The sequence below is a fragment of the Argentina silus genome (assembly GCF_951799395.1).
Source record: "Argentina silus genome assembly, chromosome: 1".
Lineage (NCBI taxonomy): Eukaryota > Metazoa > Chordata > Actinopteri > Argentiniformes > Argentinidae > Argentina > Argentina silus.
Window position 1 is genome coordinate 35,635,017 of NC_139655.1, and position 26,758 is coordinate 35,661,774.

The 26,758-nt window shown below is 41.2% G+C and overlaps 2 protein-coding genes across 4 annotated transcripts; one reads left to right on the top strand and one right to left on the bottom strand.

Annotated features, from left to right (window-relative positions):
• Window positions 1–1,327: 1,327 nt before the first annotated feature.
• Window positions 1,328–19,786, top strand: LOC310802828 (uncharacterized protein). 2 transcript variants are annotated; one of them, XM_083667396.1, is made up of 21 exons: window positions 1,328–1,451; window positions 2,143–2,233; window positions 2,444–2,509; window positions 3,568–3,734; window positions 4,006–4,172; window positions 6,018–6,079; window positions 8,992–9,153; window positions 10,318–10,422; window positions 10,939–11,187; window positions 11,567–11,658; window positions 11,796–11,984; window positions 12,140–12,322; window positions 12,855–12,953; window positions 13,753–13,842; window positions 14,061–14,175; window positions 14,400–14,518; window positions 15,122–15,235; window positions 15,643–15,709; window positions 16,008–16,101; window positions 17,767–17,935; window positions 18,128–19,786. In XM_083667396.1, the coding sequence occupies exons 1-21, from the start codon at window positions 1,407–1,409 to the stop codon at window positions 18,296–18,298; spliced, it is 2,616 nt and encodes an 871-aa protein (XP_083523522.1). In that variant the 5' UTR covers window positions 1,328–1,406; the 3' UTR covers window positions 18,299–19,786. The 2 variants fall into 2 exon arrangements, with proteins under 2 accessions (XP_083523522.1, XP_083523523.1); XM_083667397.1 differs by lacking the exons at window positions 15,643–15,709; window positions 18,128–19,786 and having other exon boundaries at window positions 17,767–17,929.
• On the bottom strand, window positions 19,759–25,971 carry LOC310803129 (inositol monophosphatase 1-like). 2 transcript variants are annotated; one of them, XM_083667791.1, is made up of 9 exons: window positions 25,861–25,971; window positions 25,185–25,284; window positions 24,907–25,040; window positions 22,387–22,491; window positions 22,114–22,159; window positions 21,519–21,627; window positions 21,021–21,129; window positions 20,553–20,704; window positions 19,760–20,327 (listed from the first exon to the last, which is right to left on the bottom strand). In XM_083667791.1, exons 2-9 carry the CDS (start codon window positions 25,245–25,247, stop codon window positions 20,200–20,202), a joined length of 846 nt encoding a protein of 281 aa, XP_083523917.1. In that variant the 5' UTR covers window positions 25,248–25,284; window positions 25,861–25,971; the 3' UTR covers window positions 19,760–20,199. The 2 variants fall into 2 exon arrangements, with proteins under 2 accessions (XP_083523918.1, XP_083523917.1); XM_083667792.1 differs by lacking the exon at window positions 25,861–25,971 and having other exon boundaries at window positions 19,759–20,327; window positions 25,185–25,252.
• Window positions 25,972–26,758: the final 787 nt, after the last annotated feature.

Sequence of the window (26,758 nt, forward strand, 5' to 3'; positions counted from 1 at the left end):
TAACAGATCCTATCCTGTCAGATACACAATATCATATTCAACATCCTAATATACCAATACAGCAGGTTCAGTAATAACCTTATTGTAAATAAGGGGGTTTGGTATAAAAGGCCTGTAGACCTGCCCTGAGCCTAGCTACACCCCTTTTTTGTTTCTTTCTTTTTTGATTAATCAGTGACAATGTCCAATACAATTACATGACAGAACAAGAATGCTCGGGAATTGCATTACATATCAATTATGGAAAGGTGTTACAAATATTACAAGTTTGAAATATATAGTTCAAAATAGGTCTCTGGTGGGAAAATGTGCTGGTGTGAATAAAAAAACAAATCTATAAAAAATAAATCATTAAAAACATTGAGGTCATGTCGAACAACATCATTGTCAGTCATGCCGAACAAAACATATTCAATCTTCAACCGATAAGTTATTTTTTAATATTCTACTTAAAATATTGCTTCCATCAGTCTAGCTAGAAGATACAAAGCATGGTTATAACCTTGCCCGAGGCTACAGTACATGTGTTCTGTGAGCTCCAATAACCATTCGCTTGCTTCAGTTAGTTAGGTAATTCGATCAAAAGCAGCTCGCTGTCAGATGATGACATACCACATCTGTGTACTCTGAGCTCTAATAAGCGCTATAAAACTCCATTAAGACTTCCAGTTTCGCTTTTCGCCATTTTCGCGGCTTCAAAATAAAAGCGCGAGTTAAGAGATGAATGGAAAGTGATGGGATCCCAATATTTTATTTTATTTTTGCTGAAATAAGGACAAATTACCCAACAGAAGTTTTATACAATGTAGAAAAAGTAATTCGCTGATCTTTAAAATGTGTATGTTAGTTTAAAAAAAAAATGGTTCTGTACAGTCCATTATATGTGTCCTACGCAGTGCAGATAGGGCACTTTGAGCTGTATGGCCGGAGTAAAGAGCCATCAACATTTGCTAAAACATCTCTTTAGACTCAAACTCACCTGATCTGCATTCTAGAAGTGTTGCCGAGTAGAGTGGTACCAGATATGATTTTTTTTTTTTTTAAATAGTTTTGTACAGTCCATTATTCTGGGGCAATACTATTTTATCAGGGTAATTAGGATGTAAGAACAATTACAAACCACTCTGCGGCAATACTATACCAAATATTATATGGTGTTGATTGATATATATTTGTTCCGATAATTAGCATATTGTTTGTGGTTGCTTGATCCCCGTTTACCATGTTTAAATGCTAAATAAAGTTTAACTTGGGCGCTCTTCTTTTGAAGAAACCCTCATTTACTATACTTATGTTGAGCGGAAATAAGCGGGCGGAGTTCCACTATTGGAGCTCAGAGAACACACATCTGTGAATCTTGGTCTATCGTTATGCCACAATATCAAGTTGAAACGTAAAACTTAAAGATGCCGAGAGTCCTTGCAGATATTGAATATAAAACACTGACCGAGGTAAGAGGATAGCAGCTACATGACAAGACTTTCTGTTGTTTTTGACCAAACTAATAACAGCCTGCTAGCTACAGTATAGTTAGCTAGCTAAAGTTAGCTGTACTACCATTCATCGTACTAATAGATATGTTGTTAGTGATACATTGCAAGTTAGCTATGCATTAATCACATTGCCGAACTTGATGTAGGAAAAACTAGCTGGAAAGATAGTTGTCATGAAACAGATGCAAACCTTAGCTAGGTAGCTAATTATTTTGCAACCACTACTAGCAGGCAAGAACACCGGTCAAAATACTGTCTAGGCTTTCAAGCCCATGTACTGAATCTGATATCTAGGCTATGTGTACTGTAGTGTTTGAAGTGACTTCATAGGATAATACATCTATGCCACCCGGATAGCTGTGAAGTAAACAAATGAAAGTGAAAGTGGCAATTCACTTGCCCATGTATGTATGTATGTATGTATGTATGTATGTATGTATGTATGAGAAAAGACAGTTGCTCAAACAACAAGAACAAATAGCTGGAAATATATTACGATGATATTGAATGCATCTATTAATAAATAATCTATAGTATATAATCTATCGTCTCATAATCTATTAATAAATATGTCTAACTTCTTCTAAGCTAAGGCTATAGGGAGACTTCTTTGTAATGCTCCTTCGTCTCTTCACTTTTCCTTTTCCAGTGTCAGTACAGCTTCCCATTTGAAGCACTAAGTGACATCAGGAATGTCACAGCAACCTACGGAGACCTCCGTCTGCATGTGGACTTCTACTGTAAGTTCCCGTGTCAAAGGCACGTTAGGGTTGGATGTTGGTAGCACTATGTTAGTAGCTAAGTTAGTGATTTTAGGATAATACTGATGAGGAAAATCTCAGGGTATGGCAGCAATGTGGATTAGAGAGGTTATCAAGGTTTTATTTGTGGAAAACAATTTCTGTCTTACAAAATATTGCATTGACATTATTTTCATATCTACACCATAGGTTATCCCAACAAGGAAAAGAAGAAGTTGGTTTACTTGGCTGGGACCATTCCAGTTCCATATGACAGTAATGACACTTGCACGAGTCTACTTGAAACACTTTCACCTATCACTCATGTATCTTATTTAAGGCCGGGATCCAATCCATTGCAGATAGCAGTTTCCGCATGGAAAATGGATTTCACCCTGAAAGATCCATTTCACACTAGTTGATTTAGAATGTGTCATTGCAGAACTAATCAGTACTGATGACAACACTACCTCCATCCAGGAAACACTGTTGTGCAAATTAGGGCTGTAGCGTTTTGAATTTCCCCATCCATGGTTGTGAAAGTGTCTTAACACTGCTGATTTTTTTTACGGATTTGTAGAGATTTCTCGATAACAACATGTGTTATATCCATTTCACCTCGTTATAAATGCCGAGTGCATAGTGTATATATATTGTTCATGCCTTAAAAGACAAGGTGGATAGAGTTTTCCGTTCGACATGGAGTTGCTTGCTACTTACAGTAGCTAACTGAAGCTGTAAACTCACTGGCTAGCTAACTGGCTTTCTTGCATTCCAGTTTAGCTTAAATCAAGCTGACAAACTCATTAACTGAACTGTGAACACAGCCAGCTAGCTAGCTAGCTAGCTATGTGATTTTGCTTAATGTCAGAGGGAAAATTACTGCCTTCATTTGAGCCGCAGTGTGAGTTTCCGCGGTGCCGCGAGTGGAATGCGATATTGTAACCTCAAAAATAGAGTGAACTTCGGGAGTGGATTTCCCCAAATCAGTGTTCAGTAATACCCCTACTGTAACGGGCTCTTTCTCACGTATTACTGGGAGATACGCATTATTGAGCCAAGCATTTGGCATGGTTCGAAAGCTGAGATTCTCAAAGGTTATCAGAACTCAATATACATTTAGGGGTACAACCGACTGAGAATTATGGAGCAGGTCATACATAATAAAACAGAAAAAACGCGACAATGGTTGTTGTTTGCTCTAACCCCGCAGGTGGACGGGGGCGCGGTTCTGAAATTGCTGCGCGGAAAGCTGCTATCTGCAGTGGTTTGAATCCCGGCCTAAGTAACTCACTCAAGTCATTTCTCACTCGAGTCGTCTCTTGGCTCTTCAGGTAACACATACAACATCCCAGTGTGCATCTGGCTCCATGAAACACACCCACAGAGCCAGCCCAGGTGCTATGTTTGCCCTTCAGTCTCCATGGTGATCAACCCCAGATGTCCCTGTGTGGATGCAGATGGACATGTATTCCTCAACTGTCTCAGCAGCTGGGAGAGTGTAAGTCAATCCTACTACAGTGTGACCTACTGTATGTGATCCAAGTTCGTAAATGTTTGCTTTATCCAGATATTCACATTTTAGTTGTAGTTGGTCAGTTCTAGATTACATTTTTGTTCGTTTTATTGTGCGTGCGTGCCGTGCGTGCGCAAGTGTGTTGTTTCATGAATGGTGTGGTTTTGAATGTTACATACAGTTTGAGGAAACACCATTATTTATTCTCCTAGTTAGCTGTGACTAACTGCTTCTGTCCCTTTTATATGATTGGCAGGGGTTGTCCAACCTCTTACTACTCGTCTCGGAGATGAGGTCTGCCTTTCAAAAGGAAACACCCCTCTTTGCCACATACCCAACCAGAGCTCAGACACTACCAACTCCAGCCCATAGTTTACGTGCAGAGTTCTCCGTCCCTCGTGGACAGTTAGTTTCTGATAGCAGGTAAATCATGCTTCCTTAAGCCTGTCAAGCAAGCACCCAATATTTATCTTGGTTTCTGTATGTTGAAATCCTGTAATCTTAGAAATGATTTGTCTCAATAGTCTACAGTGGCCTCCGCTCCTCATCTCTTTTCTCCTCTTCTGCAGTCAGTACCAATGACTAGTGTAAACAAAACAGCTCGTTGTAATTGCAATTTCGACTGGCGGCCACAGGGCAAGATTTAATGTGTCAGTCCTTTAAGGAAAAGGAGATGGGGAAAGTAAGCTACTTTTGACTTCATACAGTGGCTTTGGAAAGTATTCAGACCCCTTCACTTTTTCCACATTTTGTTGTGTTATAGACTCCTTTTCCCCCCCATCAATCCACACACAATACCGCATAATGACAAAGCAAATAGGTTTTTAGACATTTTTGCAATTTTATTAAAATTGAAATACAGAAATATCTAATTTACATAAGTATTCAGACCCTTTGCTATGACACTCTTAAAATGTGCTCAAATGCAAAAATGTCTTCAAGTCACTCAACAAGTTGATTGAATCCAAGGATAATAGTTCCTGTGATTTCGGAATGAATATCTTTTGTTTTTATAGTCTCTGGTTTGCATAGGAATCAATTACACACTTTGTGGATTAGCCTGTCACTACCAACTCAGCAAATGTAACAATTTTCTCTTGACCCTGACAAACTCCCCAGTCCCTGCCGGTGACAAACATACCCATAACATGATGCAGTTACTACTATTCTTCACACGAGAGACACTGCAGAAACTGCATTGCATGTGCTGGACTTGCGCTAAACTTAATGCTTTGTAGTAAACCAAATAAACACCTTTCCAGCCACTTCATTTGCTGTATCACTTGAATTAATTGTTGCAAACACAATTATGGATGTGAGAGATTATTTTCCTTTAAGGGATTCTTTTTGGCCACTTGGTTATAGACCAATATTGTAGAGTGACTGAGATGATGTTGTTCCGATCGATTGTGCTTTTTTCCTCTCCACTATTCAACTTTGTAGATTTTTGTAAGTCTCCCCAGGCCTCAGGGTAGCATTCCTGAACAGTTTTGTTCCTCTCCATTTGCTCAGTTTGTAATGACAACCTGATCCACACGGTGTGTGATTGATTCCTATGCAAATCAGAGACCCTATAAAAACAAAGATATTAATTCCAAAATCACACAAAATATTATCCTTGCATTAAGATGGACTCAATTAAACTTATTGAGTGACTTGTTGACGCCATTTTTGCTTTTTAGCTAATTTTAAGAGTGTCATAGCAAATGGTCTGAATACGTATGTAAATGAGGTATTTCTGTATTTCAATTTTAATAAAGGTGCGAACATTTCTAAAAACTTGTTTTCACTTTGGCATTATGGGGTATTGTGTGTGGATTGATGGCAAACATTTTTTATGTAATCCATTTTAAATTTAGTCTATAACACAATAAAATGTGGATAAAGTGAAGGGGTCTGAATACTTTACGAAGCCACTGTATGGTAGTATTGGATCATGTTTGATAGTTACTAATTTTAAATAGAATATTTTCATAGAAACCAAACCATTGGCTGTTCTGTGTCTCTGGATAGTTTAAGGCCTTTTCTCAATTGTTAGAAATTCGATTCCTTGTATCCTCTCGTCCGTCCTCCACTCGCTTCTTCTCATAAAGCATTGGAGGAGAATATCTAAGGGGAGCAATGTAGATCTTCTCCTTCAATTCGTTTTGAGCAGAAAGAGAGTGGAGGATGGAGGAGATGACGCGAAGAATCATGTGTCTAACAATTGAGAAAGGGTTTAAGTTTCTGTTGCTCTGTGTGACACTCTTGTTGACCTCACCCAATCAGCCAGGACACCCAGAGAGCCAGACCCTCCTCCATGTCCCCCATACAGCCTCCCAGAGGGAGAGGTGAGCTGTCTGCTATGTCTGTGTAACTCCACACATACTGTACTTCTGTGGCTGACATTTTTACATTTACATTTTTAGCAGATGCTTTTACCCAAAGCGACTTACTAACATGTACATTTGTCTAAAGTAAGTGAATCATCTATACATCAGTTATCATAAGCAACAGTCTATGCTAGGACCAGGTGCCATTGGCAGTCACAATGCCAGAAGAAGGAAGGATTTTTTTTAAATTGTATTATTAACAGTAGAGGAACTGTACAGAGGGGTAGTGAGGGGTGAAGAAGTCTTTAGGAAGCACAATCAAGATGTAGCCTGAAGAGATGGGTCTTCAGTCTACAGTGGAAGATTGGTAGTGACACTGCAATCCCAGCAGTGGGAAGCTCGTTCCACCACCGGGGCGCTAACAGGGGAAAGCCGTGACTGAACAGCGCGGCTGTTGCATCCTCGTAGAGGGGGAGAGTGCAGAGCAAGAGATGCCCAGCTCTGAGAGGGTGGAGAGAAGGATCTGGTGGTTTACTGTGTCGAATGCAGCGGACAGGTCCAGGAGAATGAGAACAGAGAAGAGGGAGGAAGCTCGAGCAGAGTCTCAGTGGAGTGCCCAGTCTTAAAGCCGGATTGGTGAGGGTCAAGGAGATTGTTCTGAAGGAGATAGTGAGACAGTTGGTTAGAGACAGCACGTTCAAGGATTTTAGATAAGAAGGAGAGAAAGGATACCGGTCTGTAATTATGGACAGTAGACAGTTGGTTGAGAGTTGGTTTCTTGAGAAGAGGCTTGACTCTGGCTGTCTTAAAGACAGCTGTAACAGATCCTGTGGATAGAGAGGAATTGATTATGGTGGTAATCAACAGAATAAGGTATTTGGAGATGGAGTGGAGAAAAGGTGAGGGGATAGGATCGAGAGGGCAGGTGGTTGCCCGCTTGAATGTGATCAGTTTTAGAATATCATCAGGGGAGAGGGGGGAAAGAGCTGATAAACCAGAGACTGAGGGTAGCGCAGTGGGTTTGGGAGGAAAGGTAGCAGTGTTGGTGAGAGGTAGAGGGAAAGACCTGGTAATGTCATCAACCTTCTTTTCAAAGAAAGTGACAAAGTCATCCGCAGACAGGGAGGAGGGAGGAGGTGGGTTGAGGAGTGAGGAAAATGTGGAGAACAGTTTCCTTGTGTCAGAGGCAGAGGATTGAATTTTGGAATGGTAGTAAGAAGCTTTAGCAGCTGATGCAGAGGAGGTGTAGTTGAGGAGGAGAGAGAGAGAGAGAAGGTTTTAGGTCATCAGGGACACAGGGGTTTTACTCCATTTCCTCTCAACTGCTCAGAGACCTAATCCACAAGCTTGCAGGGTTTCAGACAGCCAAGGAGCGCGTGGAGAGGATTGTGCTGGCCTTGTGGTCAGTAGACAGAAAAGAACCAACAGATGAGGAAGGACTGGACAGGAGGATGGAGGAGGCTGCATTAGTAGATAGAAGGGAGAAGGATTCAACAGAGAGTATGGAGGATAAGACAGAGGAAGAGAGAGGGGTGGGGGAGAGGGTTCGCAGGTTGGGACGAGTGGATACAGTAGAGTGGGTAGAGTCTGACTGGAAGGGGGAGGAGGATACAAAATGATGGTCAGAAACTGGAAGAGGGGTAACAGTAAGGTTGGAGGTATGGGAGGATCTGGTGAAGACAAGGTCGAGCTTATTGCCCGCCATATGAGTCGGAGGAGAGTGGGACACGGTAAGGTCGAATGAGGAGAGAAGGTTAAGAACACCAGACGGGTGAAACTTCTCTGACTGGATGTTGAAGTCACCCAGTAGTGTGAGCGAGGTGCCGTCTTTAGGGAAGAAGCTGAGAAGGACATCCATCTCTTCCAAGAAGTCACCAAGTTGACCTGGGGGACTATAGATAACAATGTGAAGTTTGACAGACCTAGCAGAGTTGCAGCCCCTCCCACCTAAAGACCAGCCTGTTTACTTAAACAGGCTGATCATTAGGTGGGAGGGGCTGCAACTTTGCTAACCACTTAGTTAGCAAAGTTGCAGTCCCTCCCACTAGTACTTGACAGCGATTGGCTTGAAACACAGTCTATTCTCAACAGAAACTAGCACGCTAGGCTTCTGGCACGATAGCTACAGCAACACACTAAACAAGAGCCTAAACAAGATTAATTTAATTTAGTAGACTAGAGACAGAGTTCACCACTAAAGTCAAAATGTACTTTGTTGAGAATTTTTGTGTACCATTTTTGTGTTACTAATTTATTTACTTACTTTGTATTAACAAATGAATGAATGATACCTAGTATATGCTTTAAAGGGATGGTATTAATATTTGTTTTTTATATCTTATGGTATTAGTATTTGTTTTTGATATATCTTACATGTTGACGTTCGACCTAGATGTTTTTTAAGTTCTTACCCTTGTTATTTAGTCATGTCCAGCAGCCACGATCGTTCAACTTGGAGATAGAATGGGAGTAAAGTATTTTCTTGCTCCATTAAGCACCAAAATGTCATTTTAGACATTTCCAAATAAGGACATATATAGGACATACAGTATAGCTACTACACAAGTAGCTTTGGAATTTATAAAATGAGGTTTTGGTTCTTAATGGGGTAAGAAGCTGCTAGACCTGTTTAGTCCCATTCTATCTCCTAGTTGAGCGATAACGGCTGCTGAACAAAATCAAATAACAAAGGTAAGCACTTGAAAACCATCTGGATCGATCGTCAAAATAGAGAACCATCCCTTTAATATATATATATATATATATATAGTATTATTTAGTAGTGATGGTCATTGCTTATTGCATTAGCAACTCTGCCCCGTCTCTCTTCTCTGCATTCATTAACTCCTCTTCCCTCACCTACACCTATGCTTTATGACTTGGCAACCTTAATTTTTGTTTTCCCACTAACAATGTAACTTCTACATTAGCGCCACCCAAGAGTTTAAAGACCAGCCAATCAGAGCCTGTCCGAGAGTCCAGGGTGAGGCGGTCCTACACAGAGGAGCTGTTAGACATGGGGATTGACTTTGGAGCGCCGGGGGTCCCATTTCCCTACTCCCCCTCCAACCCTTTCATCACCAGTGCCTCGGGTAGGACTCAAAGTGAATCCGAGAGAGGCAGGGTTCAAAGTGCCTTTGATAAAAACAATTATATACAGTGCCCTGCGTAAGTAATGGGACAGTGGAGCATTTTTTCTTCTTTCGGCTCTACACACCAAACGTTTGGAATTTAAGAATTAATATGAGGATAAAGTACAGATTCTCAGCTTTTATTTGATGGTATTACATATTGGTTTCACCATTCAGAAATTGCACAATTTGTATGCATAGTCCCTGTATTTCAGGGCACCCAAAAGTAATGGGACAGATTTATCAAATTACCAAATTAAGCACTCGTGTTTAATATTTGGTGGACAATCCTTTGCATGCAATAACTGCCTGAAGTCTGTGATCCATTGACCCCACCAGACTCTGGGTGTCTTCTGGTGATGCTCTGCCAGGCCTGTACTGCAGCCATCTTCAGCTGTTGTTTGTTTTGAGGTCTTTTTGCCTAAAATCATCAGGAATTCAATTGGATTTAAATCTGAAGATTGACTTGGCCAGTCAAGACCTTTCCACTTTTTGGCCCTGAAAAACTTGTAGTTGCTATGGTAGCATGTTTTGGGTCATTGTTTTACTGTATGATGTAGCGCCATCCAATGAATTCTCTGTCATCACTAGAGAATATACCCAGCATATGGTGGGGTCAATGGGTCGCAGACTTCAGGTAGTTATTGCATGCAAAGGATTGACAATCAAATACTCAACATGAGTACTTTGTTTGGACATTATAGGATTTTTCCAATACTTTCACTTCCAATACCGTGAAATAGGGGGGAATATGTTTAAAACATGGTGTACTTTCTAAATGGTGAACCCAGTCTGAAAGAAAAAAAACATTGAATTAAAGTTGAGAATCTCTATTTTGACCCCATAGTAATTGTTTGATTTAAAATCCAAACTGTTGGAGTATAGAGCTAAAAGAAGACAAAATGCTTCCTCTTTCTAATACTTATGGAGGGCTCTGTATATGTGTTGTATTCATTATTCACATGTTGTATTCATTATTAGTCATTGAGTAAGACAAATCTGAATGTGCCTCACTTGTGCTGGTAATGTTTATATAAAACATATGGTGTTGAGTATTATGACACACTATAACATTTAAGTTTAGCGAAATTACATTATTTACCAGCAAATGTCTCTGCTTGACAGCTCAAAACACAACTTTCTCCAATTCTGAGGACATGAGCAACCTATTCAAGAGCCTGCAGTTGGAAAATGTTGTCAACATGTACCAGCTTGGTACCCAAGATAAGGGTGAGTCATATACTTCATTGATTGTTCTAATGAAAAAGAAAAATAATTGAGTTCAGCCGTTAATGGAACTCAATTATTTTCTCTACTTTGTTAACTTGGGAATAGTCTTGGCCTTCACGTGTGAAACTTGGCCTTCATTAAGCCAATTGAAAGAGCTTAGATAACGGATGGCGCGTAGCCATTGGCTTTACATCGCATCAGTCATCTCCCACAACACCTCCCACCAGTGCTTCACCCCACAACACTTCCCACCAGTGCTTCACCCCACAACACTTCCCACCAGTGCTTCACCCCATTCCTACCTATGGCAAAGTAAGAGAAGTCCTTGACAAGAAACTAGATATAACTGCAGCTTTATGTTCAGCTATTCTTTCATCTGGGGTTGCAGATTGGCCTTCTTTGTTTCATACCGTGTCATACTGTGGGTGGGTTGAGTCAGCATGTAGGGGCTGTGAGTGTGTTTTCACTCAACTAACCATCACCATTGCCATGATCAATGACCTCTCGCCTCTTCAGGACTGAACCAGGGTAGCAGCAACAGTGTTGGGAATCCCCCCAACCCCTTCCTCACTCCCCCTGGCCTGGTGGACGACCGACACAAGGTCCAGGTGAGCCAGCTGCCCCCAGACGTGACCCCCCGGCACATGAAGAACAAGCTCACCCTCTTCTTCCAACGCAGAAACAACGGGGGGGTGGAGGTTCTGGACGTGACCTACCCTGCAGCCCAGCCCGACCAGGCCTGTGTCACCTTCCGTAGTCCCCAAGGCAAGCACCAGACCAGGATGTTTACTGTAAACTGATGTTTATGGTATTATTTGTTGTACTCTTTTATTTTAGGAGGAGAATTGATACTATAAAATGTGTTTGTCTCTCTTTTTTACCTTTCTGTGCTATGCTGCTTTCTGTTTTCACTTATAAAAGTAGCTTTTAGAACATAATATGCAATCATGACACATTGAAATGATCAGGGAGGTTGTCAGGAAAAACACCTGGTTGAAACAATGTCTAGTTTACTGTTAACTGTTCGAATGTACACAGCCTACTCTCTATCTTTGCAGTAGCAATGTGTAGATTCATTTCGATTCTTTAGAAGATACTGTATATCTGATTTTGTTCTTTTTGTCCTTTGATTTTGTCCTTGCAGATGCAGAGCATGTGCTCCAACAGGCAGACAGAGTCATCACTGTGAATGATCAGCCATTCCCCATTCAGCTCAAGAGGTTTAACAGCACTCAAGTAAGGCAACTTGGGAACTGACAGTTATCCTTTCCATGAGTATAGAATTGACTAGGTTATAATGATGTTATATTTGACATCCTGATGATAAAGAGTCAGTAAGCTCAACTCTTCCTTTGTTACCGTTTGTCCCTTAGATCCTGGTCCCAGCTGGCGTCCCCGGTGACAAGGCTGCCATGTTCCAGAGCCTGGTGTCTCTGGAGGGGCGGAGCTTCACCCCTGCAGACGTCCTGGAGGCAGTGCAGTCATGCAGGGACCTCCCCTCGGCTCTGAAGTACCTCTCCCACGAGTGCCCCATCTGCCAGGAGCAGGTGTCCTTCAGCAAGGTGAGAATTGGCCCAGGTCAGGCCTGGGAAGGGTGGTGTCAATGTTGGTACATTTAACCATTTATAGAGAAGGACATATTCTCCGTCCTGTGAAAATATGACATATGACATATCTCTCTCTCTCTCTCTCCCTCTCCCTTTCTGTCTCGGCCCAGATCATCACCATGACCCACTGCTCGTGTGCATTCTGCGAGAGCTGCTTCAAGGCCTACTTCTCAGCGGCCATCAAGGAAAAGAGCATTGTCCATGTGGTGTGTCCCCTCTGCAGCCAGCCGGACGTCCGCAGACAGCGACGCATGGAGGAGTCCATGGACTACTTCAGCTTGCTGGACACACAGGTCAGAGGGTCCCGCAGGCAAGAGGCACTGTACCGATGATAATACCTGAACATATTATGGGTGGCACACTCTCTCTCTTTGCATTGAACATTCATTGCCATCTGGTAAAACAGTTTGCCGTAAAGAGAGAAGACTACGCAACTTTTTTTCATTTTATTTTCCGAGCTGCATGTTCCGTTCAGTCTGCGTCTAACCTAAGGTGTTCATACTTCACTAATGATGATGTCATCATGATCATAGTCATTATCGTTGTTGTATTCAGCTGTGCGTTTGGTTTTACATCAGAATGTCTTTACTTAATGTACTGGATGTTACAGTCAAGACAGCATGTAGGGCAGGGAAAAAGGAAATTACAAAATAAGCATAAAAACAATTACGTATACATCTTCCTATGAACCAGGATCTCATACAGTAGACAGGGCTCCAACTCTATGAATGCCAACTCTATGAATGTATCTCCATCTAGATCTGTTAAAACACATCTATTTTATGTCATCTAGATCTGTTAAAACACATCTATTTTATGTGACAGATCAGGCACTATTTGGATCCTCAGACCCACGAGTTGTTTCAGAGGAAGCTGAGAGACAGAGCCTTGCAGGAAATGCCCAACTTCCGCTGGTGTGCCCACGTAAGAGAAGACCACTCTTGTTGTTGTTCCTTCTCTGGCTTCCATTCTCTCTATCTCTCGTTCCTCCTCTCTTTCTTTATCCTTTCTCCCTTCTCCCTCGTAAACACACACACACACACACACACACACACACACACACACTCTGTAAACAACTATTTCAAAAAACTGCTCCCTATTTACTCCCTCAAAGAAGCATTTTCACGCAATGGAGGAGATTGCTGGTAGAATGTATCTGTAGCACTAGTATTAAGTGCATATAATGTGAGTGTCCACTCATAGACCAAATAAATGGTGGCAAGATAACAGCTTTAGCTAAAGAGCCAGACCTGATAAAGCAAGAGTAGCCACCAAAGCACAGCCAGCTACCAAATTGAATGAGAAACATTTGCTAGTTTTATGTGTTTTGGTAAATAATCAACATATGTTAAATGCAATTTAAGTGATTTTGGATGTGGCATTAAATCACTGTAGTCAGCAGCAAGTCAGGGCTAAGCAGAAGAACACACCTGCTCTGGGGGGGAAGGGACAGAGCCAGGGAGAGGTAGCAGAGGGACAGCTGCAGCCAGCAGAACAGCAGCAGTCTGAGGCTGAGCCAAATGAGGGATAGGGGTGACCGTAAGGGGTTGGAATATTTAGGGATTCATTGATCTACAACATAGATAAAGATACAATACGCTAGGAATCGCAACTCCACCCCCCTGAAAAACTCTGCAGGGCCACAGCATCCAGACGGGCCACTAGATGTAAGACATGTTTGTGTTCATTCTGACATCCATGTATTTGTGTGTGTTTGTTCTAGTGCTCCTTTGGCCATCTCCACGAGGCAGACAGGCTCAGGATGGACTGCCCTAGCTGTGGGAAAAGCACCTGCTCCCAATGCAAGACTGCTGTAAGTACTATGCAACGTGCAAACTATGCAACACTTTCTATTTAACTGGTGGGGTTAGCTTGTGCTATCTTTGACAGCTTTCAGTTGAACTCATGGACTTTTGACACGTGTGTGTGTGTGTGTGTGTGTGCGTGTGCGCGTGCGCGTGCGTGTGTGTGTGTGCGCGTGTGCGTGTGTGTGTGTGTGTGTGTGTGTGTTTCGGTGCATTGGTGCACCAGTGGGCTCCACAACATGAGGGTCTCTCCTGTGAGAAGTTTGGAGAGTGGCAACTCCACAACAACCCAGAGTACCAGACTACAGGACTGGAGAACTTCCTCAGCAAGAACAAAATAGGTATATACACAAACACACTTAATACTCGGGTCTATCGATGAGATTTTGAAGGTTAGATGAAGAAAGAAAGATATACATTCATACTGCCACACATTCATCTCAATGTTTTGTGTTCACATACTTTACACACGAGAAATCATATTTTGGCATCTATGTCTCCATATCAAGAACTTTGATTCTAATCCATACTGGACCTAACCACAATATTGTTTTTTTGTTTTTAGAGTGTCCAAAATGCAAGTTTGTGTTCTACCTCTCCAAGGGTGGTTGTCTCCATTTCAAATGTACCCAATGCCAGCATGAGTTCTGTGGCGGCTGCAACAGGCCCTTCAAATTAGGATATGTAAGTTTGTAGTTTCATCTAAGTAAAAGCTTTTCTTCAGATTTAAGCATTGGTGCTAATAACAGTGTTCACTCTTTACCTTGAAAAGAGACCCTCAGTTGAATTATCAAAAGGCCTGCATCACACTGTCACAATCTTGACATAACAGATGAATTATCAAAAGGCCTGCATCACACTGTCACAGTGTTATGGTCTAGCACCACGGCCTCCAGTGCACACACCTGCCCGGCATGGGTTTGAATCCGGCCCATGCCCTGCTGACATGCCCCCTCCTCCTTTCTTGTCTCTCTCCACTGTTTCTATCCAAGACAAATACAAATATATAAGAGTGGGACTGCCACCACTAAAAAAAAAAAAAAAAAACTTTAAAAAATAACAACAACAATAATGACATAACAGATGTTGCATCCTGACAAGGGCCAGGAATTCTTCTTACCAAATGACCTGACCTGGTCAGGGCTGTCAGGTACATGTATACATTTACTGTATCTGTATACGTAAAGTACTTACGGTGTATTTAACATATACTTATGAATTGTCTTATTGCCTACCCCCTCAGCCTCTGGTTAAATGCTTACAGTGATTATATATTTATCCCTTCAGACGTGTGACTTCTCTACGGAGTGTGGGACCAGGGGGTTACACGCTCACCACCCCAGGGACTGCCTGTACCACCTACGGGACTGGAACGTGGCCAGATTACAGAAGCTGCTCCAAGTAAATCCTCCATTACTACTACTATGTTGATGCAAGTATTTAGTACATAGTACATCCAAGTATTGTATGTACTATAAATCCTGATGTGGGAGCTACTAAATAACTAACAAATGCCTTTGTGCTTACATTTACATTTAAGTCATTTAGCAGACACTTTTATCCAAAGGGACTTACAATAAGTACATTTGTCTAAGTAGGTAAATTAACTATACATCAGTCATCGAAAGTAAAAACCTTCGATAAGAACAAGCGCCGTCGGCAGTCACGGTGCTAGAGAAAAGAGGAGGAAAACAAGTTGTTAGGATATTATTTTGTATTATTATTTATTTATTTATTTATTTATGTCTATGACCGTAGTGACCTGCTGTCATAATGTAAAGTGTAAATGCTCGTATATCCTCCTCCAGCTTTACAGAGTGTCCTTGTCAGGCCAGGTCAGATCCAAAGAGGGCTGGGAGGGAACAAGCTCCAGAGGTAAAGTTTGATCCAGAAAGCACTTACTGGTATGTTACAGTAAACAAGGTCTCAAGTTACAATGTGGGACTCAGCCCTCTTCTGCTCTCTGTACTCGCCCCTTATTAAGCCTTACACTCTGAGAGGCTGATTATAGCGTCAGACCATTTTAAATAAACTTGAACTCCCAACTTATCATTCTCAAAATTACCCATTTTACCCCAGGGGCGAGCGATGTCACCTGAACGTTCGTGCTCACTTTGAATTCAATTTTTAAACCCGAAAACGTTATTTTCTTACTGTGCGGTTGTTGTCTCAGGTGTTTGTGCGGTTCTGGAACACGGAGAGACGGGCAGTCGCAAAGAGGAGCCCTGCGGTCGCCCAGCTCTCCCAGAATACAGTGGCTACTGCACGTAAGAAACATCAATCCTGTCCAGAAGCAGCCCTTAGATTCAAGATTCTTTATTTGTCACGTGCATACAAGTATACAGTGAAATGCAAAAGTGACAGTGCCACAGAGTAGTGCAACAATACAATAAGTTTAAAAATAGAATAAAATAAAAATAGAAGTACTAAAAAATATACAGTATGGACAGTATAAACAATATGAATAGTATAAGCAGTAAGCAATATAAATAGCAGATGGATGATTATGTGTGTGCATATGTGTTATGATGACAGTGCGTGTGTGAGTGATTTGAGGGGGGCACTGGAGGGGTCATCGTTGATGATTCTGATGGCGTGGGGGAAGAAACTCAGCCTTAGCCTCTCTGTTCTTGCTGCATGATAGCGGAGGCGTTTTCCTGACCGCAGCGGCTGGAACAGTCCATGTTTCGGGTGGTGAGGGTCCTTCATAATCCTGTAGGCTCTGGTCCTACACCTCCTGGTGTACAGGACATGGAGAGGGGGGGTTGGAGCTCCCATGGTTTTTTCTGCCAGGCGTACCACCCTTTGCAGAGCTCGCCTGTCCTGGGCCGTGCTGTTACCGTACCAGACTGAGGCTGGTCCTCCTTGACACCTGTGTATATCTGAAAAGATAGGATAGGGAAAAGCAAGATGGTGAATTTCACCTGGCCAAGCTTGGCGTTCTACCATCCTGCTAATACCTATCCTTTCAGTGTCTAGGGCAGGACGTCTCAACAGGGGTGAGGTTTGGGGCATGTTAGGGTTGTGAGAATTCCGAGTAGTGTGCTGAAAAGTTGGGAACCCCTGGTCTAGGGAGAAGGACTGAGAGCCATAGATATACAGAGTTTGGTCAACTTTGTTTGGGATTTAGACATTTAAAAGGTTCCAATACCAATTGCATATAATCAGAATGTAAAGTTACGATGTTATTTTCATGGAAGGTTTGGTGCCAAGATGGAGGGTCGTTTGTCAAACTCTGCATATCTATATATATTAGGCCCTGGGCCTAACTGTTGTTTCTGGACAGGGCCTTTATCACACTTCCACTGTAGAACAGGCATCTCAAACTCCTGTCCTGGAGAGCCTGGAGGGATGCATTCTGGGCTGATACCCATTATTCATAAAATAATCAGCCGATACCGATCAATGACTGTAAAAGAATGGACACATTGAAGTCTGACGTCTCCCGATATACCACCTGCCATACTCAGCTGATAAAACAATAGAAGTCGCTTTTCTCAAAACAAGGCTAAAGCACATGTAGATAAACTGCAGTAACCTTAATGGGCAGCCTACATCGTCATTTTGATTGTGTTTATTTTGTTCTGACATTTATTCATTGCCCTGTTGGATTCCCGTAGTGTCATTTATTTAGATTCTGTGCAAATCCTTTTTTATTTATGAGAAGCTTCTAATCTGCCTAGCTGTTTTTCTGTTCTGAAGCTGTGATGTCTAAAAGTTCATTGTCGAAATAACACAAGTTTCCAAGTAAATAGCCTACCTTTGCTACAGAAGCTTATAGTTATAAATCAAATGTTACAGTGCCCTGCGCAAGTAATAGGACAGGACATTTTTTCTTCTTTTGACTCACTTTTTATTTGATGGTATCTGTGTACATATTGGTTTCACCATTTAGAAATGACAACACCTTTTTTTCTCCTCCCTCTCTCCAGCTTACATTATAAGGAGCGTCTGGTAGAGCTCATCAACTGGAGGCGCGCCGACCCAGCGCTGCTGTTTGACACGGCGGAGATGGTGGCGGAGCTGCAACGGTGGAACGTTCCTATTCCACTGCAGAACCCTCAAGAACCAGAGCCGCTCTACACACACCGCCTTAGACTGGTGAGCACTTTTAGGAAACCTGACCGCACTAAATGTAAATGTACAATTAAGCTGCATTTGAAAAAGTGCTTTTCATTTAAATCCCAGTGCTGTTCCAAAACCAGACAGGTCTATGTACTTAAATGATCATGGTTTCAATATAGTTCCATTGTAGTTTAAAGCACATTATAATGCAATGTATATCTCTCTTAGACTCTGACCCAGAAAATTCGCCTTAGAAACGATCACCCTGTGAAGTTCAAGGTCGCCCGTAGCCCTCTGCCCTCGTCAACCTCTATGGGGAGCTTGTGGTCTTCTGCCCAAATCAACGCTGCAAGGGGGTTCCCTGAGGACTCTCAGCTGCTACTTTTGCTTAACGATTGAGCCTTTGTATCACCACTTGAACCCCACGTCATAAGGGATATATAACACAATAATGACATAAATAGGGCGTGTGGTTTTTCCAGATCAATGTGATCTGACCAGAAAAATGTCAACACAAACACTAATGCTGATAATGCTAATGTAGCAATAGCATGCTAGGTGGATAAAGGCGTTTTTACATTTAGCTACGCCCTACTACATCCCAAGATAAGAAGATTACTGTTACTGTTGTAGGCTGTATGAAAGATAATTGAATTCTAGTGTTGCTATATGCACTCCAGTCTCATACACCACCAGCAGGGGAGGCTGGTGGAGGTAGAAATCGGAGGATGGGCTTATTGTAATGCATAGGAATAGTTTGTGTTTGTTTGGTACCATTCCTCATTCCATGCATTATAATTAGCCTGTCCTCTGAATTCTGCCTCCACCAGCCTCCCCTGACCACCTGCTATCACACAGAACTGTGATGCACAATTTGGGTCCTTGGTTTCACAGCATCTACCCAGAAATGTGCCTAATGTGAATCAGAGATGACATACAGTAGGTCTCTGTTATGCAGTTAAAGCAACTCATTGTCTATAGGGTGCAACATTACTGATCTTTCAGATGGAAATGTATTATGAAGGACTGTCCTGTAGAATAGAGCTGTCAGCTCTACACAAGACATTCCTATTTGCACGCTCATGCAGTAGTTGCTGTGTGACAAGAACACAAGCAGACACTTTGGTCTTCAAGTGAGTTGTGTACCCCAGTATTGTGCTAGCGGTTTCATGTAAAAGCAGTACTTTTAGACAGATTTTTAATTTTGTTTTTACTTCGGTCATTTGGAGTTTATTTATGAAAGCATGTGTAGCTATTTAAAAAGCACTTTGTCTATGTTGATGGCACGTCTGTGGAATGTTTTCTTTCTGTTGAATTCCACAAGGTCTCAGGTTAGCTCGAACAAACGTATAAAATATGACTCGAAGAGTTGTCTTCATACTTGTATTTCCTCTTCTATAACACTTACCAGTGTGTGAATTCTGTCACACTTTAACACAGAAATATTGTTGAATGTCAGGAACTATATTATGCATGTGGATATGAAAAGCCACACAATTTAACACCACATTTTGAGTAAAAATGTAGCCTTATTCAGTTACCGTAAATCACAGACATATTTCTGTCTGGATTTTGAATAATACTTTTTTGGGACCGGTCAATTTAATATACTCAAATCAGGTACATAATGTAATGGACATTGCATTTAAAAATCTAAAATTGGGGTTTAGGTATAACTGGAGCCACACAAGGATGGTATGGGACTCGAGGGGGGGGGTTACTATGTACTGATTGGCTTAAACTGTCTGTGTTTGCATGTTTTGTTCCAGCATAAATTTTTGTTTTGTGTGAAAAGGATCATGATTTGGATGTGATAAATAACAGCCATAATGTCATTAACACTTTTACTTGGTAAAAGTACTTTAATAAACTTATTTTTCTACTGACTGTCTGTCTACAGTGTGTCTGAATTATTGTAAAAAGTGTCAATTTCTACAGACTATAATCAACTTATCAGGTCTTCTAATCATATAAATGAAGTATTATACAGTTATATAGACATTATATAGACATATAGCACATTTCCTGCATCTTGTGTTAATGACTTTGGTGACAAATATACAGTACATTTCAGATCTCCTGGATAATAGTTTTCAACTGAACATTCGATTTTCTCTCATTTGACAATTTCAAACGATTGAAACGTATACTACGACAAAATATGTTGCTTTTCAATGAGCAGACTTATTGAAGAACGATTTCTTCAAAAATACATCAAACCATTTCTCTAAGAAAATATGACAAAAAAAACAACAACATTTTCTTCATTGAATTGAACATTACAATTTTCTTCATCTAACCTATTTTGGTTCTAGAGGTGCATCATCTCGCAAAGGGGTAAATGCATCTATTTCTTTGACGAGCTGTTCAGCAATTGTCTTGTTGTTTGCAGCCACCACTCTTCTGGACATGAGGTCCAACTCTCCACCTAAAGAAATACATAACAACAACAACAAATGCATTAATTAACCTATAAAAGCACTTTTACTTAATCAACGTTCATAATTAAGGGATAATAACAGCTTAGACAAACAGTGGGAATATCTCTAAAATATTATTGAGGACAAAATCAGGCACGAATCCGTATTTATGTGGTGACTTATTTGTATTAGTGTCAATGATCATGACGTCCTCTTATAGTCTATTGCCTTACCCTCTACATCCATGAGGACTCCCCCAGCCTCTGTGACTATGACAGCACCAGCTGCAATGTCCCAGCAGTGGATCCCTATCTCATAGTAGGCCTCCACGCACCCTGACGCCACCAGACACATGTTGGTGGCAGCCGTGCCTACACCCCGCATCCTGAGGAGAGAAACACAGGATCTGGGTTCAAAAGTATTTAAAGCACTTAATTTAGCTTTCTAAATGTAAATGTAATCATCTCAAATGAGCAAACCTTGCCCAACCGGTGCGCCAAGCACATTAATTAAACCGCACAGAGTATTCTCAAGCAATTTCAATATTTTGCTGAGGTCTGGTCAGGATTTACAGATAAACACAGGAGAGGAAGAGACAGACCATGTGCTTATTAATGAATAATTTGACTATTTAGCTAATCTATGATTTTTCAGACAAATTTTTCCCTCTTGGCCCTAATTATATAACTGTGTTGACTCACCCATGGATTGGCAGACACAGGATTTTCCTCATGCTGGAAAAGATTTTGTCGACCACCTCTGTGTCTCTGCTGGAGCCGAACTCTGTGGCGATGATTGACTGATTGATCTCTTAAAAGGAATTAAGAGACATTGTCATCAGTGTTTTGACAGGGATTGGGCGAATTAGGGAGGGGGAGGGGTTGACTACTGGACCCAATTATGAGTATTGTGTGAAAAGAATTTGTCAGGAAAAGAAAACAATCTGTATTTTATTGCGGTGTCCTTTCTATTAATCGGATTTCAATATTAATCGGAGTTCGGTTGAGGTCCAAATGGAAAGAATATTTGTATGGAAATCAACTGAATCCCAAACCTACTGGAATGACATGGAATTGGCCAAAAAGCAACTTGACAATGGGGGGGGGGGGTATTTCTAATGAAGCTGTGCATGGCAATGGAGCCTAGTAAGTGAGGCCAAAAATATAGTGATAGGAAGTATAATGGACAGCTGTTGGTACCTTTCTGGTCCGACACCTGGAGAGGCTGTCCATTGCAGAAGGCTCCCTTTCCTTTCCTAGCTGTGTACATCTTGTCTTCTATGCAGCTATAGACCACACCAAACTCCATCTGTAAAAAATAAATAAAGTTATTTAGTCCAGAAACAACCCATTGCCTTTAACCCCCAAGACACACACACACACACACACACACACTATAGATCTGAAAGGATTGGATACTGTACAGAAGATAGGACCAATATGGTAGTGGGTCCACCTGGCTCTCTATAAGGCTAGGTGGAATGTTTGCTATACTGCTAATGTATCTAGTTACGCAAGATCTCTGGTGGTCATTTCTGGAATGAGCCACTGAGGTGCCATTCTGAACAGGATTTTTTTTCTTCCTATTATAGCAAAACAAATCCCAACTTAAGAGTTTTTCGCTAGCGGCACAGCCATCTCATGATTAAGTTCTTCTGTAAATTCAGCAGTTTAGTTTGTAGTTTGTAACCGGATGTTATGCATGTCATTTTAAACATTTGAACAAACATTTGAACAAGGTTAGGTGACACAGTCTGTTGGAGAGAAAGAACCCTGAGTGATTCCGAAGACTTACCTTCTTGTTCAATGCAAAGCCAATAGAAATGGCAACAAATGGATATCTATGGGGGAGCAGAAATGTCAGAGGAAAATGGCTACACAGCATTAAAGAAAGAAACCACTGCATGTATGATGCTACTGTAGGGTGAAAAGTATTAAACATTCTTGAGGTTAAATATCATATACTGTATATGTTGAAGTTTATCCAGATATAATGTCCAATATTGATGCATAATGATATAGGTGGGCTATACGTATTCTAAGCAAGAGAGGTATCCCAACAACTTACCCATGTACAAAATTAGTGGTCCCATCAACTGGGTCGACGATCCAGGTTGGGTTGTCAGTCAGGACACAAGGTTCTCCAGCTGCCACTGACTCCTCACCGATGAAGCTTGAATACAGAGGAGGACAACCGGACTTAATAGATCAATACGCTGTCCCGCATAAGTATTTTTTTCTTCTTTTGGCTCTACACTCCTAATTTGGGGATTTTAAATCAATTACTATGGGGTTAAAGTGGAGGTTCCCCGCTTGTGTACATATTGGTTTCACCATACAGAAATTACAACACTTTTTATGCATTGTCCAACTATTTCAGGGTACCAGAAGTGATGGGAGAATTGGCTTGACAGGTGGTTCTGGTAAGTCAGGTGTGTTCCGTCACATCATTTGTGCAGGCATGAGAGAGCTCTCAATGTCAAGTAATGATTCTAGGCTTTTGTTTGCCTTTGGAGTCCGCTATTGGTGTCTGTCAACATGAGGACCAAAGAGATGTCAATGAAAGTCTAGGAAGCCATTATGAGGATGAAATATCAGAAATAAATCAATCAGAAACATTAACATTAAACCTTAAACCTACCAAAATCAATAGATCGGAAAGCACTGGCGACCTCAGAAATAGCAAACAGCCTGGTAAGCCAAGGAACAATTCTACAGTGGATGACTGAAGAATGCTCACCATGATTAAGAAAACCCCCAAAACAACTGTCCCACAGATCAGGAACACTCTCCAGGAGGTAGGCGTGAATGTGTCAGAGAAGACCACCCGCAGAAGACTTTACCAGCAACTAGAGGCTACACTGCAAGCTGCAAACCACTAGTTAGCCACAAAACAGGATGGCCAGGGTGCGGTTTGCTAGAAAGTACCTAAAAGAGCCTACAGAGTTCTGGAAAAAGATCTTGTGGACAGACGAGACAAAGATTAACATGTACCAGAGTGAGGGCAAGAGTAAAGTGTGAATTAAAAAAGGAACTGCCCACAGAATACCACCTCATCTGTGAAATATGGTGGATGGGTTGTTATGGCTTGGGCATGTATTGCTTCCACTGGAACTGGCTCACTTGTCTTCAATGATGGCAACAGCAGGATGAATTATGAAGTGTACAGTCACGTCTTGTCAGTCCAAGTACAAGCAAAGTACCTCCAAAGTCATTGGACGGCGCTTCATTATATAGCTGGACAATTACCCAAAACATGCTGTATAGCAACTAGAGAGTTTTTCAGTGCCAAAAAGTGGAAAGTCTGGAATTGACTTGACTGGCCAAGTCAATCTCCAGATTTAAATCCTATTGAACATGCATTTCATTTACTGAAAATGAGACTTAAGGCAAAACATCCTCAAAACAAATAACAACTGAAGATGGCTGCAGTACAGGCCTGGCAGAGCATCACCAGAGAAGATACCCAGAGTATGGTGGGGTCAATGGGTCACAGACTTCAGGTAGTTATTGCATGCAAAGGATTGTAACCAAATACTAAACTGAGTGCTTAATTTGGATATTTGATATAAATCTGTCTAAAAAAGGATGACTGTGTCTTACAAAGTGTTGTAATTTCTGAATGGTGAAATCAATACGTACATAAATACCCTCAAATAAAATCTGATAATCTCTACTTTAACCTCATAGTAATTGTTTGATTTCAAATGCAAACTTTGGATACAGCCAAAAGAAGAAACAATGCTTCACTGTCCTATTACTTACACAGGACACTGTATATACCAATACTACATATCAGCAAACTAAATTCAACACTATGTACACTCTAAAATGTTTTACATATAAATGAAGTAATCCTGAACTTCACTCTCTCATTTGAACCTCATGTCAAACACATGGCTAAAACTGCCTTCTTCCACTTCAGGAATATTGCTAGTCTCTGACCCTCCCTGTCCTTCAGTGATGCAGAGATCCTCATCCATGCGTTTGTTCTATTTGGGGCCACTAACAGGTCCTCAACAGACTCCAACACGTTCAGAACTCAGCTGCCCACTTGCTCACTAGAACCCACTCCAGAGAACACATCACTCCAGTCCTCCAAAATCTCCTTTACCCAATTAGTTTGCAATAACACACCGTAGGTCACTGTCCCTTACCCACTTCAGTTTAGTATGGTTTTTTTATAGCAGAGTGATAAAAACGAGTTTCCTCCACTTTGGACTCTTGGCACCATTTGAAGCACGATGCATGCATTAGATCTAATCACAGTTCACTTCAGTTCCACCTATGAGTGTGTGTGTGTGTGTGTGTGTGTGTGTGTGTGTGTGTGTGTGTGTGTGTGTGCGTGTGTGCGTGTGTGTGTGTGTGTGTGTGTTTCTGCCATTCAGCCGACCACATTTTACAATCAGTATTACTTAAAGTACATACAGTAATAATATATGCCATTACTCACAGTAAGCCTACTAATACAGTAGTATCATACCTATGTTATAAAACTTCAAAGACTGTAATAAATTATTGTATCTATTTGCAATAAAGTTGTTCAGGAAAACAACTGCTTTACAGAGGCTATAAAAAGTTATTTTACCTGTGTGTGGGAAACCTTTCTTTCACAGACTTTATAATGAGTTGCTCCACCATTTGGTCAGTTTTGGTCACTAGGTCCACAGAGGAGCTCTTACACATAATCTTCATCTCATTCTGCACTGAATCCCTTACAATCTGCAGAAAATAAAGGTGGATTAATGGTTGGTAAAGTGTGGTCATGTATAATAACATTCTATGGGCAGCAATAGGTATATAACAGCCACAATCAACTACTCTGTGTGCACATGCGTGCGTGCATACATACACACACACACTCACAGATCCTGCTTTCCTGGCCAAAGCCACAGCATGGTCCATGGCATCCTGCCAGAGGTCAGGCATGGTGCCTTGATGTGAGAAATATGTCCTTAAAAGGAGGCTGTAGAACACAGTGAAATAGCCATTCTGACCATGATGGTATCAGTACATCTTATTCAGAGGTTAAGCCAAAATATCAATATTGGTGACAACAGCAAATTAATTGCTTCAGTGGGATCACCTAATTGTGATTTGACAACAACAACAATACTCAATCAAATGACTGTCTGCTGCTTTGTGTAGTAAGTGTAGTATGCCTAGCAGTTTCCTGGATTTCATCAGAAATAAGCCTATGCCTACTGTGAAATTGTGTGATTTTAATCTGAAATCTAATACTTATAGCACCTTTATTGTAATGAAAGAGCACACTTTGGACCACTGTTGTTTCCACTGGTAACATGTCTACGTGCAAACTAGTCAATTTCGCGTAGCTCTAGAATTGATACTGTCAATGTTGAGGCTTTGAGACTGCTTTTCTGCCGTTCAATGACAACATATTTACCTGCTCGAGTCTTTAACGCATTGACAATGACAGTAAACTATGGTCTGGCTTTACAATTTCCATGAAGCAAGAAACATGCATGCAAAGAGTCGATAAAAGACATAGATATAGTCACTAAAATGACGAAAACCTTACCCGGTGTAGATTAATCTTGAGACAACAGGAAATCAGTTCCTGTAAAGATTATCGAATTAAGAAGATAGTTGAGTGGGTTTAAATCGCCGCTACCCACCCCGGAAACTACAAATGCAACTGTACAAAAAACGTAGCCACTGTCTGCAGGCATGCGTAGAGAGGTTTGTGAATGGTTTGGTTTCAAACTTCGTAATATAAATTCGGTGAAGTAGCTAGAAAACGAAAGGCAAGTAGGTGGGAAGATATTTTAAATTGCGTTGAATGTTTTTATTCAGGCAATTATTAACAAGGGTAGAGGATCTAGTCAGACTGCGCATGTGCGTAGTCACTCTCTTTAAAAAAAAAAAACAATGTTTGGCCAATTGGCGGGCTGTGAACATGTTGCGGTCTGTGTGGCGAAAATATCGTAAAACCCTAGACATAACACAAGATGCTCTGCGCGTCGTGTCATTTCTGGGTTTTGATATTGCGCAATAATCAGAATTATGAGTACATGTCTATTTAATGGATTTCTTTCGGGTGCAATTTAGCTAATATGAGTTTGTATTTATGGATCGTAAATTAGTTGTGATTTAGCTAATCTGCATTTGTATTTGTGGAACGTAAATTTAGCTCAAATGCGTTTGTATCGAGCTAGATGTATGTAATGTAGAGAGTCATTAAATACCTGCACCTGTCCAATTCTTATTAAAATGAAATTAAAATTAACTTAAATCCCCCCCAAAACCATGCTCCAGGCAAGGATCGAACCATCGCATCACGCATGGAAGAGCAGGGACATCTCTATCATGCTACACTCTACATGAGAAAGAAAAATTCGACTCGACGTGAACATTTACTTTTGATTTTAATGATCGAGTTGAACAGCGCTTATGGCTGCCTAATATTTAATTGGATA

What these genes read in the sequence shown, in the direction of transcription:
- LOC310802828 (XM_083667396.1), top strand. Translation starts at nt 1,407, where the DNA reads ATGCCGAGAGTCCTTGCAGATATTGAATATAAAACACTGACCGAG. An exon ending in AGCAGGTGTCCTTCAGCAAG is followed by an intron (nt 11,985 to 12,139) that starts GTGAGAATTGGC and finishes GTCTCGGCCCAG; the next exon opens with ATCATCACCATGACCCACTG. An exon ending in ACTTCCGCTGGTGTGCCCAC is followed by an intron (nt 12,954 to 13,752) that starts GTAAGAGAAGAC and finishes TGTTTGTTCTAG; the next exon opens with TGCTCCTTTGGCCATCTCCA.
- LOC310803129 (XM_083667792.1), bottom strand. Translation starts at nt 25,247, where the DNA reads ATGCCTGACCTCTGGCAGGATGCCATGGACCATGCTGTGGCTTTGGCC. An exon ending in GCTTTGCATTGAACAAGAAG is followed by an intron (nt 21,628 to 22,113) that starts GTAAGTCTTCGG and finishes TATTTTTTACAG; the next exon opens with ATGGAGTTTGGTGTGGTCTA. An exon ending in CTGTGTCTGCCAATCCATGG is followed by an intron (nt 20,705 to 21,020) that starts GTGAGTCAACAC and finishes TTCTCTCCTCAG; the next exon opens with GATGCGGGGTGTAGGCACGG.